The 16,835-nt window shown below is 34.1% G+C and overlaps 2 protein-coding genes across 3 annotated transcripts in view; one reads left to right on the forward strand and one right to left on the reverse strand.

The window, feature by feature from the left end:
• Nurf-38 (Inorganic pyrophosphatase Nurf-38) overlaps positions 1 to 6,961 on the forward strand; it is a 65,586-nt gene extending 58,625 nt beyond the window's left edge. Inside the window, exon 9 of the mRNA XM_081769382.1 lies at positions 1,842 to 6,961. Within this exon, the coding sequence (XP_081625508.1) occupies positions 1,842 to 1,873 (32 nt within the window). The 3' untranslated portion in view covers positions 1,874 to 6,961. The remainder of the gene's footprint in view (positions 1 to 1,841) is intronic.
• A 2,748-nt stretch (positions 6,962 to 9,709) lies between these two features.
• Positions 9,710 to 16,835, reverse strand: part of LOC145693393 (CAAX prenyl protease 1 homolog) — a 36,665-nt gene continuing 29,539 nt past the window's right edge. For both annotated transcript variants that reach the window (XM_081769360.1, XM_081769351.1), the window contains exon 7: positions 9,710 to 15,519. In XM_081769360.1, the coding sequence (XP_081625486.1) occupies positions 15,301 to 15,519 (219 nt within the window). In that variant the 3' untranslated portion in view covers positions 9,710 to 15,300. The remainder of the gene's footprint in view (positions 15,520 to 16,835) is intronic.

Below are 16,835 nucleotides of genomic sequence, written 5' to 3' on the forward strand. Positions count from 1 at the left end.
CACCACATAATTGTATACAGGGGTTGTATATCTCAGGCGTTTGTTTCATGGGCAAATGATAATGAAAAACGAAGGATAACCATTTCTCCAGTCTAAGATGAATCATTGGTGTTTGGAATGTTTTGTCCAATGAACACCATATACTGTATCACTGACATTATAATTAATTGTATGTGTAATTTATTTGCATGTTACATACTGCATGCAAGAAGAAAGAAAACTCAGATCATACATGAATTAAAAACTCCAACCTGAAGTAGGGGGCGCGGTAGCTCAGTGGTAGAGCGTTCACCTCGGGTGCTTGAGATCTCTGGTTCGATCCCAGCTCGCGCCGTGTGGACTTTGTGGTGGACAAACACCGTGCTTGTGGGTTTTCTCGGGCTTCTCACGCTTCCTTCCACTTTCTTCATTTCACCATTTCACTCATCTCTCATCATCACCGTCTCCTTTAGCCTAACCGGCATAAGCGTGGGACGTAAAACTTAGATTTCATTTTTTTCCAACCTGTAATAGACTCAGTTCTTGCAAACGGTGCGAGATATTAAAAAAATAATGGAAAAGTCTCCACTTTATGACACCTCTTGCCGATTTTTTTTAAAATCAAGACATCCTTCACTTGTGTCTGTAAAGGGACATGTACAGATGTTGTGAGGAATGCAAAGAGATTCATGCTCATATCTGAATGATACGCTGTGTAGAGAGCGCAGATTCAGCTAGCTTATAATAAAAATTTGCTAAAAATCAATAGAACGATTTTTTTTCCGCTATAGGAAAACTTATTTTGAAAATTGATGTACACGCAGAAATCTTACGTAAAGCAGCATCTCTGGTAATTGCAGTTGTAATTTGTCCAATGTATGGTAATTGTGATTTTCGGTAAAATATACGCCGGACCAGAATAGTAAATCAGCAGATTTGGCAGGATTATTTATTTATTTTACAGAAAGATCGGACGTTTTCATCCTTTAGCTATCGAGATAATGTTCTGTTCGCATATTAGGCGTTGAATTTGCTGATATTTAGAGAATAAAATAATTTACATTACATAATTTCTTAATACTTGGTCATTTCACTGTGTCTCAAGAAGAAGGATATTCCTTTAGGGAGAAAAATAGGAAAACACTCTAGTTCCTGATTCAAGTTGATATGTAACGTATTATTACTAATTTTGTAGTAGAGACGTCAGCAACAGTTTGCATGCGGTATGAATATTTAATACCGAAAATTATTAATTTTTCAGAACTGAAAAATAAGTCACCAGTTACGTCAGTTCTGAAAAAAAAATACACTTAATTGAAGAATTTTTATTTATGACCATCACATTTTATTTGCAATTTAAGTTTTCTTGCAAAAGTTGTGGAAGAGTCTACTTTCCGTTTACGTAGACTTAAATTTGGTGCAGTTGTCGGATGTGCAGGCCATCGTGCAAGACCAACTTTCATAACACAGCCCGTTCCCCATCATACTGTCTCGCCTCCAAGAAAATTGGAGAACACAACTATGCCATTGACCCCTGCTATATCTGCATTATCAATATCCAACTGATCCAAAATTTAGACAATAGAGATTCCGTATCAAAATGGACATTCTGTGACGTTCATTGGTGTTTTTTGTAGTCAGAAACGAATATTGAGTACTTTTTCTCCTCAACTGAAGATGTTCATTCTCCCTGGAGCATTTTGGTGCTTTCAGTCAGGTATGTATGAAAGGGTATTTGTAGAAAAATATGCTTGTATTTAATAAACTGTCTATTCTATGTTTCTTTATTTTGTAATTTATTATCTGTACTATTAGTTATTTTCAGAATAATTACTACATTATTTCTCTTGGCTATTTTTCAGTGGATAAGTGGCATTACGTGCATTTGAAGTAAAAGTAATACTGTGTAATCAGAAATCACGCAGCTCGGTTTCCTATTGAAGCATTGGAGGAAATTGATTGAAGTGCACGGCTTTCATACATAGATATAATGTGGTCAAAAATCTTGCTGTGAGCTATAAGCATTGTTTACATATTTGATGGTGATGGTAGCTTGATTCTAGAGCCTGATGAATTATTATTATTTATTTATTTATTTCAAGGAAACAGAATGTTTAAAAAAAATAAAATAGAAAAATTCATATTCAATATATCTATCAAATGATTATATAATTAATCTATATATTTTCATCGTTTACTTGAAATTTTGGAAATTTTGAGTGAATTTTTAATAAAATTTTAACAATTTTCCAAAATTTTAAGAAAAGAAGGGGATATGGTATACGTAAGACCGTCTGAGTTCCAGAAGAAGCTGGACGCTCATACTTTTAGAGATTATTCATTGAGTATCTACGAACTTAGAAAGGGGGTAACAAACCCACTTTCATTTACTTATCCACTGATACGAAAATAAGAAAGAACGTACCTATTTGCCCTTGTACTTTATATGCTATAGCGCATTACATTATATGCAACAAGGATTTTGGTCCGCATCATGATATAAATTTAAAAATATTTAACATTTTTCGAATCGAAATCAACAAAATTTATTCTAGAAAGTAAAAATAGAATGTTAAGCACATATAATGAAGACAACGCAGTGATTTGGTAACGTATAAATATATAATATGAAGTATCCTCGCGCACGGAAGACAGGGGGTTCTCATGTATACTATTACCACAAGGTAAAATAAAGGATTAATTTTACCTGCTTGATAGGTATTTTGAATATAAGGCTTTACTGTAGAATTTGGTACAAATTATTCTTGTTTTGTTGTTATAAATTTTTAACAAAATGTTGAACTCAGTTTTCAATATAGGCTCTTATTCCACGTCAGTTCTTTCCAAGGTTATGGTGGCTCTTAATTCAGAACACCGCATAAATATATGAAAACGGTATCTTTGTGTAACACTGAATTATGTCGATGCATTTTTCAAATAATTATTTCTATGCAATTAGCCAATACGTCTTGAAATTTGTAATGGAGTTTGGTTTGAGCATGGTTACAATTTGTAAGAATACTTTGACAGCCAGTTATACACTCTTCTACATGAAAACATTCAACTCTATAAATAAAGACGTGCAGGGTGGCTCAAAAGTAGATATACAGTCTCGTACTGATCGACTTACGATATTTTGTATAATTTACTTATTGTTATACATGCATGTTTAACTTAGGCTAGTTTGTTATTCTTTTCACTTATACGTTAAAGTCGGAATAGACTGAAGCAAATAGCCTTATAACCTTAATAAACTGTAATACTTAATCAATGCAGGGCTGTATACATACTTTAGGGTCATCCTGTAGATGGTATAAGTATTAGTTGATATCGTGCAGATTAAGAATAGGTTGGTACAGTATTTCAACATCGTGTTTCCTGAAAATGTTATCCTTTGCCTTCTACACAATTTATATTTTTGGCGCCTGATCAACTACGTACGAATTTATATGCCTACTTGCAAATTTAATAAAATAACAACTATTATACACTTTTTAGGTGTGCTTACACGATGAGATACGTTTCATGACCCAGTGAGCAGGCGAGTAGATTTACATCCATCAGGTGCGGGTACTATTTGCAGTGACTGTATAGATACAATTCTATATACTATGTGCGAATCTAATTTTCACTGTGCGTTATATACAAGAGCAACGTAATGAATCACATTGCTTAATTCTCTTTCATTATGTATTTCAGGCCTACCTCTAAATTTTCCAAGAAAGGAGCTCCGTATTCTTAATCTGCACCGTTGATTTTTTTTTTCAAAGTGCTAAGAGTTGAAACTATTTTCAGTGCTTACACTTAATAACGTTATTTAGAAAAAATTGATGCCGATGTCGAATCTGGAACCATACATTTGTAAAATTTAAAAACGAAATATCTATTATTTAAAAAGAGAAGTATGTAAGTCATCAAAATATGTAAAGATCGTACCCATGACATGTCTAATAACGTAGAAATACAACAAAAAACTACAAACTTGTGTGCCCCTGTTGAACTTTGTATTCCAAACCATAATTGTTGTTGTAGTACTATAGAAGCTTTTTTTTTTTTTTCACTTTTGTATGAATTTTACGTACTGTATTAATTTGTTGATGTAGACAGATGATGTAAAGTTTAGTTATTGGTATTCTTTTGAAAATGAGTTCATTTCCTCAATTGTGCAAAAGTTTATTTTCTTTATAGTGTTTGCATGCTAATATTTTGTAGAGAAATATTTTGCTACAGATCAGGTTTATGTCGACAACTATATGGTTAGCATATGCATCTTTGACGCGGGAGACCCGGGTTTGACTCACGATGGAAGCTCGTGCTTTGCATTCTACGCCAAACTAGGTCCACATCTCATTAACTTTGGTGCTGCAAAAGATGTTCAACGTCGAACCAATCAGATGAAAGAAATGTGTACACAGTGGATTTAAATATATAATTTTATAATGATATTTTAGTGAGGCATATAGAATAATTAAAAACAAAAAAAAAATCTTTGGCAAATGTTTGTGCTTGCTTTTCGAAAGTAAACTCTTATCTAGTGCATTTAATACCAAATCCCATTAGAAAATGTGCCACGAAACTTTATAGAAATGTATTCGCAAACAATTGTATTGTTTCACGAGATACAGGTGGCAATTTAATGTATGTCTGTATGAATATTTTGCTCATTTTCCTCTGTGGTTATTGTTATGATGAAATTCAACATTTAGTTCCTAAATAATAGGAAGTAAATGAATTGTAAGAGTTTCTTTTTCAAGTTGCAAGTTATTGATATAATCTTTAAATAGTAGCACTCAGAGTGGAGGGCAGGGTGCGAATTGGCGGGGGGGATGCCAGGGATTTCCCCCCCTGACAAAAATCTTTCCCACCCTGGAGAAGGAAAATTTTATACCTGGCAGGGATAACTTTTTCCCCCTCTGGAGTATTTTTAAGTGGACATAAAGATAAGTAGGTCTACTTTGCGTAGCTAACCTACTACACATCTCAACTGTTTTGTACTTGTTAGTGTATATATATATATATATATATATATATGGGGGGGAGGACTGGGTGCGCATATGGGTGAAATTCATCCCCCCTGGGAAAATTTTTCAATTCGCACACTGGTGGAGGGTATGCAGCTAAATGTATCGAATTGCTGTTAGGTGAACAGATAAGAAACTGGTCGATTGAGTAAATCAATATTGTAAGACAAATTACGAACTTATTAGATTTTTATAAACTTTATACAAGTCAAGCATGGTATAACATTATTCAGTGTTAATGTAGTTTTGGCGCTCCACATTTTGGAATATTTACGGGTAAAATTGAATACTTTGCATGAAAAGACATATTTATAAATAACAAATTTCTACAGGCGAAAGAACTAAATACAAAATAACACAGCTCTATTTTAGGTTTACAAGTGTAGGGTTACTAGTGTAAAATCATCACAAATAGTTTACGACGTATAAAATAAGTGAGTGCATATGAAAGAGGACTGTATTAGGTACTATTTTCCACCGACAGTATATTTCTGCACAGTGTACAGAAGCTGTATTTTATGTTTACAAGTGGAGCGCTATTAGTATGAAAGCATGACAAGTGCTACTGAATCTCGTATCACTGCCAAAACCCACTTGTTTTCACTACCATCGCTTACGGATATATTCACCATCGCTAACGCGCTAGCTCACTTCGTATGGGCCCACCAGCTTCACCCTGCTCTGACTTGGTTACCATTCGTGGGTTTTAGTGACCACCTAGCACAGGTTGGTTTATGTTTCTTGCATTGTAGTTTTTATGCCAGATATTCGGACGCCGTATTTATACGCAAATTGTAAGAGAATTCTAATTTTTCAACAATTACTTCTGATTGCTTCCCTGAATTTTATCTATGCCAGGTGAGATATTTTCAGGTCTCCATCTTCAGGTCTCATTTAGGAAACAATAAGAAGAAAATTAGTGAGATAATTATAATTTTTTAACAATTATTACGAGTGGTGTGCCAAAAGAAAAACCTGCACGTGAAAAAAATATCTTTTGCAGTCATTAATGTTCGGTAATTATCAATAGTATTGCGACTTTCTGTAACACTAGTACCGGTTTCATACTAGTTACCCAATGGAAATCACCTTACACATTCCTCTTACATGTGCACTCACTCATTTTAACCGTAAAGTTACTTTGTTTTTGTACGATGGCTCGTAAAACTAATAGTATTTATATTTGTGTAAACTTCAGTATGGAGAGTTCACGTTTTAAAACTTATAGACAAACTAGGCATTTTGGCCATTTGTTAACATTCAAACAAATAACCCGAAGTGAAAATGCAGTAATGAAGCTAAAAGAATAGGAACTAATTAAAGCTGGCAGATTTTTAAATAAGTACGAAAACCTTTCTTATGTTGAGCGTAACATCCTGAATAAGAGATATTGTTTTCTATATTAGTAATAACGCTATCGGCAAGAATTTTAAACATATTGCGGTAAGTAAATTATACACACTGAGTCAGTTGAAAGTCTGTGCATAGCAAAGATTACTATTCACCACACCTTGTGTCGCTGCAAAGTGTAGTGACATGATGACATGTACATTTTATGTTCTAGTTTTAGTAGTGAGTGAAACAACAACAATAATGAAAGCTAGTGTAATGTGTCCCGATCGATCAGAAAGTCTTGCAGATGTTTATTGTTGAACACAACTACGTCAGTAAAGTTCGAGAAAGAGAATGGCAGTACTGTTCACAAAAAAATGGAAATAAGTTGAGTTCTTGTGATGATGTATAGTATTTATTTGGAGGGAAGAATCTGTTTTTCAATGCCTGAAACGGTGTAAACACCAGTAATAATGAACTAATGTAGAACTACATTATAAATCGAATTGGGAATGTAACAATTAGGCATATCAAGTGTTTGGGTGAATTGCCATTTTGTTGACTATACCACATTGTATATTGTTGTATGACTGATCACAGCAAACTGAAGCATAAATATTTACATTTGATATTGTGAAGTTTCTTTTCAATATCTCCTTGTGCAAGAGTAAGCGCTGATTCGTCAATATAAGTACGCTTATTAGTTATTCAACCAGCAAATCTGTAGAATGTTAAAACCTCACAGCTGAAGAAGTCTCCCTATTATAATCAAGGGTAACAGGGTTGCTTTCTGGCTATCATAGAGAGTTTCCCGTTCAGCAGCGAGGCTATATGAGACGTGGACCACAGTTCAAAGCAGGATTCGAACCGCATGAGCTCCCGCCAGGAACTGAATCCGGGTCTTCCAAGCCAAAGGCGCATACGCCAACCGCTCAGCCACGAGGGAGCTCATAGAATTATAGTTTTGTTTAGGTGACGTAGATATGCTGGCGACATTTCATAGCAGTGATATAATTTATAATAGTTTTCCGATTGCATTAGGAAAAAAGACGAAACATTCTTTCAGGTGACTGACAAGTATACCAGTGAAAAAATATTTATACAAATATATATATATATATATATGATAATAAGTGAATGATTTTGAAACAATTGTTATTCGTTACTAAAAACAAAAAATTGTACCTCACCGGAGATCGAATCTAGATTTATTGCTTTGAAAGCGAGAGCACTAACTACTTGCCTACGAGAAACATTGTCTATTACTAGCAAATAATCGTTATATGTTGTAGAAGTACGCTGGGAAATTGTAAGTCTTAATTGAAGTCAAGAGAGAAATGGATACAATTAGGCAACCTTAGAGCTTTTTGTGTTGACTGTGACTTTATTCAAGATTAGTATCTTGTGTAGTTCCCGTTAACTTCCAATTAACGGCTCGTAGTTGCCTTGGTACGGAGTTATCTAAGCTGGCGACCTATCGGTGTCCTTGTGTCACTTCTTCCCACGAATTAAGAACTAGCTCCCATTGCTCGCCAACTCTCCATGATGGGTTGTCAGGCCAATTTTCATGTAGATTTCTAGTCACTTCTGCCCATTGACTTTCCACTGGATTCAGGTCGGATGCTCTACGAACTAATTTAGAAAAAAAAAAAAAATCTCAAAATATATCTGGAGAAAGATCAATTAAGGATTTTTCGTATGTAGAAAACTTTTGATAGTTTTTCCTACATTTTACTTGCTTAAATGCACGTGCTTCGCAAGAAAAGGAAAGATCTATGGAGAACATTTGAAGACTATATATAAACCTCTCACCCCCTTGGGATATGCACTTCAGTCGAAGTATAAAATTTCAGCTAACTATGCTCATATTCAAACATTCATGTTTACACGGTTCAACTGTTATTTACTTTGGCATTTTTCGGAATATAAAATGGGAAATCAAACTGCGGACATAGAAATTGTCCACTTTTCCCTTTGGAAGCGAAAGTTTTGAGAACGCTGGGATACGTCTCAACTTACTTTTAATAATCAATCTATATTCCAAGTTTCACCTTCCAAACTTAAGGGGTTAGTAATATATTTTTCATATATCTATATTTTGAACCTTTCCTCCTCCCTAAGAACATTCAGTTTAATAAGTGATGATATAAAACGGCGGCTCGAAACCCTGCTTTATTCATAAAAATTAATTTTGAGTGATGTAGCCGTTTTCCCATGATGACGCAGACAAGGTCAAGTTGAATGTGTAGAAAAAAGGCATTTTAAATTACTTCTTCACCGTAAACGCGGAACCAGAAAAGCAGGGATAAGTATTCGTTTAATTTGAAATAATGAGTTTATTCACCGTTTAATTTCCCTTTAAAATAATTTTTGCATTAATTTTGAAGCTTCTCTCGCCTTTAGAATACACATTTTACTAAAAGCGACACGACAAAAATCTGGCCTGAGCCAAGTGCTAACTCAGCAAAAAATTACCCGATTCTTCATGATTATGAGACAGACAACCATGATATAATTCTTGATGTATGGATAAACAGTCGGACATTGTCCTTCTTCCCCTTAAAAGCGGAATTTGCGGAAACGTTGTGGCACATGTCCGCTTCTTCTTAATAAGGAGTTTATAAATGAACTTTCATTTCTCTAACATGAGGATCTCGTGAGGGTACTCTACTTTTGGAACACATTGAAAGCCCCTTCTTCCCTTTAGAACAAACATTTTAATAAAAGTGAGACTATAGGACCTTAATCCAAAGTAGGCACTATGTCTGACACGATTTTTTTCCCCCCAGGATAGTAGATTTTGTCCCCTTGTAGTAATAGAACGTGTGGGAAAATCAGTTCACGTAAGTTTTTTCTTGATCTTAAGAATTTTGAAGCTGTCAATCTTGATTGAAAAAAATACTTTACGTTTGCAAATGCAGTTTACGCAACATATAGCACAATAGTGTAAGAAGCAAGGAAAATAGAAAATCTGTTATATGTTGACTACCCCGCAATAGAAATATAAAAATAACTTTAAGTTTTATCGCAGGAGTGTAGTACGTGTTTATTTGGCATAGTGAGTATCGTTCTTACATACAAGTCTTCTGGTCCATGTTCATGCAAACAATTTTGAGTTTAACGAACTCGGAGAAAGTACTTAGTTCTGGCAAACCATCTATGAATCGTCTGACGTGCTTTCGCTTTGGTATCGACTTAAATTGATTTTTTTATTTTATCGGTGACTTACGAAAAATAATAACATTTGTACTTTACATGAGATACTTTGAATACTGTCAGGAGAATAAATGGAGTTCAATAATAAAGCGAATTCCTTTACCGTTACTCTCACTTGTTCTGGGTTTTTAAAATTAGCGTAGAGAGAGAGAGAAACTAAGTTGTGTGATACAATTTGCTTTATTTTGTCTTTCCAGTGTTTAGCACCACATGTACAATATACACGAACGCACAATATCATTCTTAAATTTTGATCAAAAGTACACAAAACACCAATTGTAGTGTCATAAACCAATGTTCGAAGTTTGTAGAAAAAAGATAGAATCTTCTGCTTGCTGCTGAAAGTACTATATACTTCCCAGCCGAGTTGAGTTGCTTTTTTCTCCTCGTTGGTACGTAAAGGAAATCTTAAGACTGAATACAGCATATACTGATGAAACGCGCCAAACACATTAATTTCAAGTTTATATCTAGGTATAATACATTTGACCAGGTGGCAGTGCACAATAGTTTGATTTTATCAAAAATAAGAAGGAAAACAACTCATATCCATAAATATAAAAGACACTTGACAGTTCCAAAAGTCAAAACAACTAAAACTCCTAGTTCCATCTTCTGATACCTAAATCAATAAAAATCTGACCGTCCAGATCTTCGTCTTCTAACGTGTGCTACAATATATTAACACACTGTGAACATATCAGTACGTTTGACATCAGACCAATGTGAGCATTTTAAAATATATATTGATCTATAAAATATAGTTTTTTTTTTTTTTTTTTTTTTTTTTTTTTTTTTTTTTTTTTAATGCCGTCAGCATAGCATGTATTCAGCCTAATTGACATGACAGCATTCTCATAGTTTCTCTGACCCACTTCGAACACGTAAATACCTCGAACAGTTTATAAAAAAGGAATAAAACAAACTTTAATTAACAGCACTGCACAAAAAACAAATTACCCTGATTATTGCATATGGAAGCTGTACTAAGAAATCAATGACATTTAGCAATCGCAGATAAAGGAAGACTACATAACCAACAAATTGAGCATGCATATACTAATTATAAGGTAAGGCATGGAAATACTTTTTACTATTTAATGTTACAGCAAACTTAATTTTACTATTGTTAAGTTCCTACTGTAACAATGAGATGAGACTTTCAGATAGTCGCGAAAATGCTAAAACAAATACTATCCACTTTCAATCTGGCAACATTAACACGAGACTCGGGACTCGCTTCACCTACTTTTTTTATTTTTATTTTTTTATGAAGCACTTATTTTCAATTTACTTTTTATGTTGTGTGAGAAGTGCTTTTATTATTTTCTAGTAGTAATATGCAGTCAGTTTAATCATATATACACAGTAATAATATATGTAAATTGTGCTATATCTCAGTTATCACGACTGCTTTCTTTGATTTATCTCATACAATACTTCTCTGCTTTCATTTCTTATGGATTCTAAATACGATCATTCAAACACTGTCAATCATAAATTTCAAAATTAACAGGCAATGATTTAGTAGGAAAAGTTATATGGGAGAAAACCTTGAAACATAACTATTTTAATATATATGTATGCTCAATTTGTTTAGTTTAACAAATACTACAATAAGAGACAATGAAGTGCAGAAATTTTTAACCAACCAACCTCATTATGTGACTACTTACTGCAACAGGTTTTATGTCATAAGCACAAATGTTTAACAATAAAGTACAAAACTTGACCCTTAATATTCCGTTATGTAATTTCTTAAATGGCATTTGTGGAGAGTAATAAAATAAAATATATATATATACTTATAGAGAGATCGATATGTAAATTACTCTAAATCACCGTATGAAAACTATTTCATTCATCTTTTCCAACACTTCTTTGTTTTCATTTCTTTACGCATTCTAAGTACTATCATTCAAACAATCACAAATTTCATAATAACTGGATAATAATTTAATTATTCTGCAAGTCCTATGGGAGAGAACTTGGAAATAAACTATTATAGCACAGTTTTAAATCACATATACATAATATGCAATTTTCTTGGTAATACTGTTGTGAATTCATAAAAACAAAATCCAAATAAATGATGCACATGATTTAACTCAGAAAACATTCTGATAACATTAAACAAACAAACAAACAAAAAAGCTTTGAACCATTTTCCATGCTTGCCCCCCTCCTCTCTTCTATTCTGTAGCGAAAAATCACTTGACTCGGACGTTGAGATTATCTTTAGTGTTTTCAGTTGATATTCTTCTAGATAATATATACACTTCTTTAAATATCCGCACCAGGACTTTTTTTTTTTTTTTTTTTAATTCCAATCATGTTCCCGACAAGGTTATTCTTCCCAAATAAATATCAAAAGCCTTTCAATGATTTATGGAAGTTCAAAGGAAGATAGGCATAACTGATGCACAAAATTATGGCTGTTACTTAAATAATGGTAAGCATAATCACCCTGCAAAGACCTTTGTTTTCTTTGACATCTGGAACATTTCAACATCAGGATAGAAGCCTACTTACTAAACTCTGTTTGAAGAACTGTTACAGATTTGCTGTGCCAAAGATGTAGTTATTTCAAAGGGGATAACCATTTTTTTTTTTTTTTTTTTTTAAATCGTTGAGAAAGCTCACCTGTTCTTTATTTACTTAAACGCATTTTATAATTGTTAACCAGAACTATACATTTTCAGGGGAAAAAAAGCAGGTGTGTTTCACTTTTTTTTTTTTGGTTTTTTTTTTTAGAGTATTCAAAACAATGAGACGATCAAAATTTCTGAGAGAGTGCAATAAACACATTATTAGTTACAATATTTTAAATGTCGAACATATCTTTCTAGATTAAAAGCATTTAGTGTATCATCAGTTTTAGGATACAGGAGAATGATGGATTTGGGTCCAATAATGTGCAACATTAAATTCAATACCAATCTATGGCTCGGTTCTAGATCAGATTGAGCCAAAGTTATAAGAAAATGTTGGAGATTCACGTACGAATAGAACCTGATCCGACAGTCAACTCTGATATCAAATCAATGACTACTCAAACATCGCATGCTCAGTTTAAAACAATAGTCTAGTCACCCAATAGTTGAATGTACTTGCTGAATTTATCGACTGCTATTAAAAACAAACAATAGAATCGAACTGTTATAAAAATTCAAGAAGCAGAGACCCATTTTCATGTCTACAGTTTCATCATGTTTATTACCGAAAAGTCAGCAGCTGTGTGTAACTCACATAAAGAACTTGGCAATGCTAATTACACGTTAACCCTACATACAAGTAAATATCCAGTATGGAATACTTCGGTGAGTAAATGTAACATTTACATTTAGCACCACCTACTGAAAGTTCAAAACATTTTTTCCTGGGAACACTTCTTTCAGAAACTTGATGTTTCTTCACATGTAACAGAAAGAATATATTGCGAAATTTCAGTTGATACAACTGCCTAGCAGTGTTTCATGTGTGCGTAGTCCCGTGTGTAATCCCCTGTGAAGTCATATTTAAATACTGTGTAAGTAACACAATTCAAGGGCCAACATCAAGCCACATAAAAAACACACATTTGATGAGGTTTCACAGACTCATCTTTTTCTTTATAATTTTGTTTGATCAGAAAAATTTATTAACAAGTAAAGAAATACTTTCACGTTGCATGCCTTGGACCCAATCATTCATAAAAAATAGTCAGTTACCAAAAAAAGCTAATGAAATATTCACTGTGCACAGTTGCGTTAAGATAAAATAATCGCAATGTCAATATTTCAAATTCTCTCAATCAATCCTACTAAATCACTCCCCAAATAATACTAGAACCAAGAACTGAAATATACAGATGTTAGAATATTACACTATCAACCAATAAGTAATTGGATACCCGTGACGGGAGGTTATTAGGACTCGTACGGCTGTCATGAAACCTAAACCACTTCTGACGTAATTCTGCGACTAAGATCCATTTGTGAATAAAAAGGCTTTCAGTACAGAGCTATCAGTTTCACAAGGGTGCAATCGTGGGAACCACCTTAGCGAGCTGTCCAGCAAGGTAAGAGTTACTAAATTAAACACGTCCAAACCAACCGTGACATTCATAAAAAGTACAGGGACATCATAGAAGTGACAAATATCTCAGCCGACCGAAAATTCTGAATGAAGATCTCAGGATCAGCGTAGATTTGTCAAAGAATCGGTCATAGCCAAGAGCCACCATCACACAGGAACAATGGTACCAGTTTTCACTATAATACTGCGACCAGAGGTTCAATATTTCGGATATTCAGGGAAACCAGCTGCATAAGACCCTATCACAAAAACTAATATAAGTTTCAAGGGTCAAATGATGCTATACTGAAGTGTATAGTGCCCACCAAGAAGCTCAGTGGTCGTGACATGATGGTGTGGGAATGTTTTACGTATTATCGTTTGGGCCCACTGGAGATAGTTCTTGCTACCCCCAATTGTATTGCAGAATTCTAGACAACATTGTAGTATTTCAGAAATGAACTTCTGTTGCTTCCAGAACCATTATAAAATGTATTCTTTAACGTCTAACAATTAAGCGCTGAGGCGAGGGGAGACTGTCATTATGAATGAAAATTCAGAAATTGGTGTAATTGAAAAGTGGAAGGAAACGGGACAATCCAGAGAAAACCCACGCACACAGTATTTGTCAACCACAAAACTCACTTGGCACAAGCAAGAATCGAACCTAGGACCCCACGCACTCAAGGTGAGTGCTCTATTACTGAGCCACTGCGGCCCTCCCAGGACGATAAAGTCAGATCACATGTTTCTATTGCTACTCTTAGCTGGTATGAAAAAGTAAACAACGTTTAATATTTGGGTTTACCTGCACATAGAGCCAACCTCAATGAACTTCCATTGCTCACCTATCAGATATTGCAAACGGAATGGGGGAACGTTCCTGAGAATATTATCATCAATCTAGCAAAGATGCCTGGGGGTAGCTCGAGTTGGTACCATCACGTTTTGACAGAGCAAGGACCTCAAACAAACATTCAGGTAAGTGCTAAATAACTTCTGGTAGATAGTGGATTTATACAGAAATGTCAGATGATTGATTAATAATACATAAGGAATATCAACAATTTTCCTTGCAACTGTAGCGTTCATTTTCGTTCAAAAGAATAAGCTGTAAGTATGACCAATTCTTGCAACATTAACAAGTAATTAGTTTGTCCTACTTCATTGAATAAGTTCACAAAGTATTTAATGCACAAAAAACCACCTCACTCGTATGAAACGCCGATGTTGCTGAAGAAAGAAAGAAAGAAAAAAAACCCTGGATGTCATAAAGGAACAATCACTTAAAAAAGCTTAACATTATATTCGGTGTTACCACATGGTTATAACTTCTTTTCTCCCCATTCACTTGATATAAAATCTAGTTTTTGAGAGTAAGAATAAAAAACACCATAATTACAAGTAATTTTCAATATTGAAATTATCAGAAGATACAACTTCCATTTCTCTTTCTTCCATTACCCTCCCTCTCTCTCTCACACACACACACATACATACACACAATCAATCAGAATGCATTGACTCCAAACTAAATGCTGATATAAATTTGGAATTATTTCTCCTCCAACAAATTTTTATTCCCACACAAACGAGAACAGTCTCAGTCAAATTTACTGTTTCGTCATGATAAAGAAAATAGAAAAAACGGTGATATTATTACTAGGTAAGCTACAGTATACATTTATCAATTATTCTATTCACTTTTATCCAAAGCTTTCAGTCTTTCAAGTAACGGAGGATGTGAATGATGCCATGCAGAATACAACCAGTCATACACTGGGAAACTAAGGTTGTCCTGGTTCAGTTTGATTAAAGCAGCTTTTAAATGTACAGCATGTCCTAACTTCTTCGAAAACGCATCTGCTTGGAACTCAAATCTTCGACTTAGAACAGTCATTAAGAAGTCAAGAAGCTAAAAAGATAATAAAAGGCAAAGCATAAATAAAATGACTTAATATGAACAACTAATTGAAAGTACAGAGTACATTATAAATTTAACATAATATTAACCTTATCTGTTCCAGCAGTGATGATGAGTTAATATCCACTCTTTAATTTCTCATCAACATTTCAGGCGTAAATTTAGAACGTTCTTCATTGGGCTAAATTTTAACAATATTGGTTATTCACATTTTATACATAGCACTTCGGTAGCATTCATTAAGTTTAAAAGTTAATCTATTACAGATCTTCAAACGATAATAAGACACTCTCTGGGAATGTAATGTATTTATTTCCTATATATCATACATGACTCTAAAGTGTACTTTATGAATCAATATGAAATTAAAATTTTATATTTCAGTCTTCTTATGACACACGTTTCAAAGAACTTTCTACAGGTTTCTGAAGCTGGATATCCTTAAACTAGGGTTGTCAGACGCCCCGATTTCCCGGGACAGTCCCGGTTTTCAGTGAAAGAATTAACTGTCCCGAAATAGGTTTTCAGGACGCCTGTTTGTCCCGGTTTTCGTCCTCCAGATTTAAAAAATGGAAGGTTTTCGGAAGATTTGTGTAGCCAATTAATTTTACTAAACAACAACAAAGAGTTTGAAAATCACATCCATTCTTTTGTCCTATAACTATTCTATCAGGCCTTGTTTCCATTTTGTACTAATACACAATAACACTGAGCAAGACTATGTGATAATATGTAAAAACACTATCACGTAACAGTTTCAACACAATAACTGTGTCTTCATCAGACTTCCACTCCTTCTGGCTGCTTGGGAGTTGGTCATCACTTATATACTCTCCGGAGATCAACTTTTAATTAGGCTCAGCCCCTTTATTAAAAAAGTAACACTTGTGTGACTTTCACTTTTTAGCTGCACACGTGTCCAATTAAAAGTTTATTTTTTTCGCTGGATACATTACGTCCTCTAATTATCCTTATTATTTTTTTCTCTTTCTTCTTCGTTTTCATTTCTTCTTCTTTAAGCAGAATCTTCTCCCATTCTTTCTTCTCGAGAATCCTGCATTCCAATTCATCACCTTGTCTCCTGCCTTCATAATCTCCCGACTTTCTTCCATTTTCTCACCAAAGTTCTGTTCTCTACTTCTATGATCTCTGCTCCTTCCCACCCTATCCTGTGGTTTGTCTCTTTCTGATGCTTGTATATCACATTGCTGTCCCTTTTCAATCTTACATCATCCTAGTGCTGTTTTATCCTTTCTTGCATTTTCTTTTTTGTTTCTCCTATGTAAATTTTGTTACACTCTGCGCAT

Source organism: Thermobia domestica, chromosome 1 (assembly GCF_964235325.1).
Source record: "Thermobia domestica chromosome 1, izTheDome1.hap1.1, whole genome shotgun sequence".
In the NCBI taxonomy this organism is placed as follows: Eukaryota; Metazoa; Arthropoda; class Insecta; order Zygentoma; family Lepismatidae; genus Thermobia; species Thermobia domestica.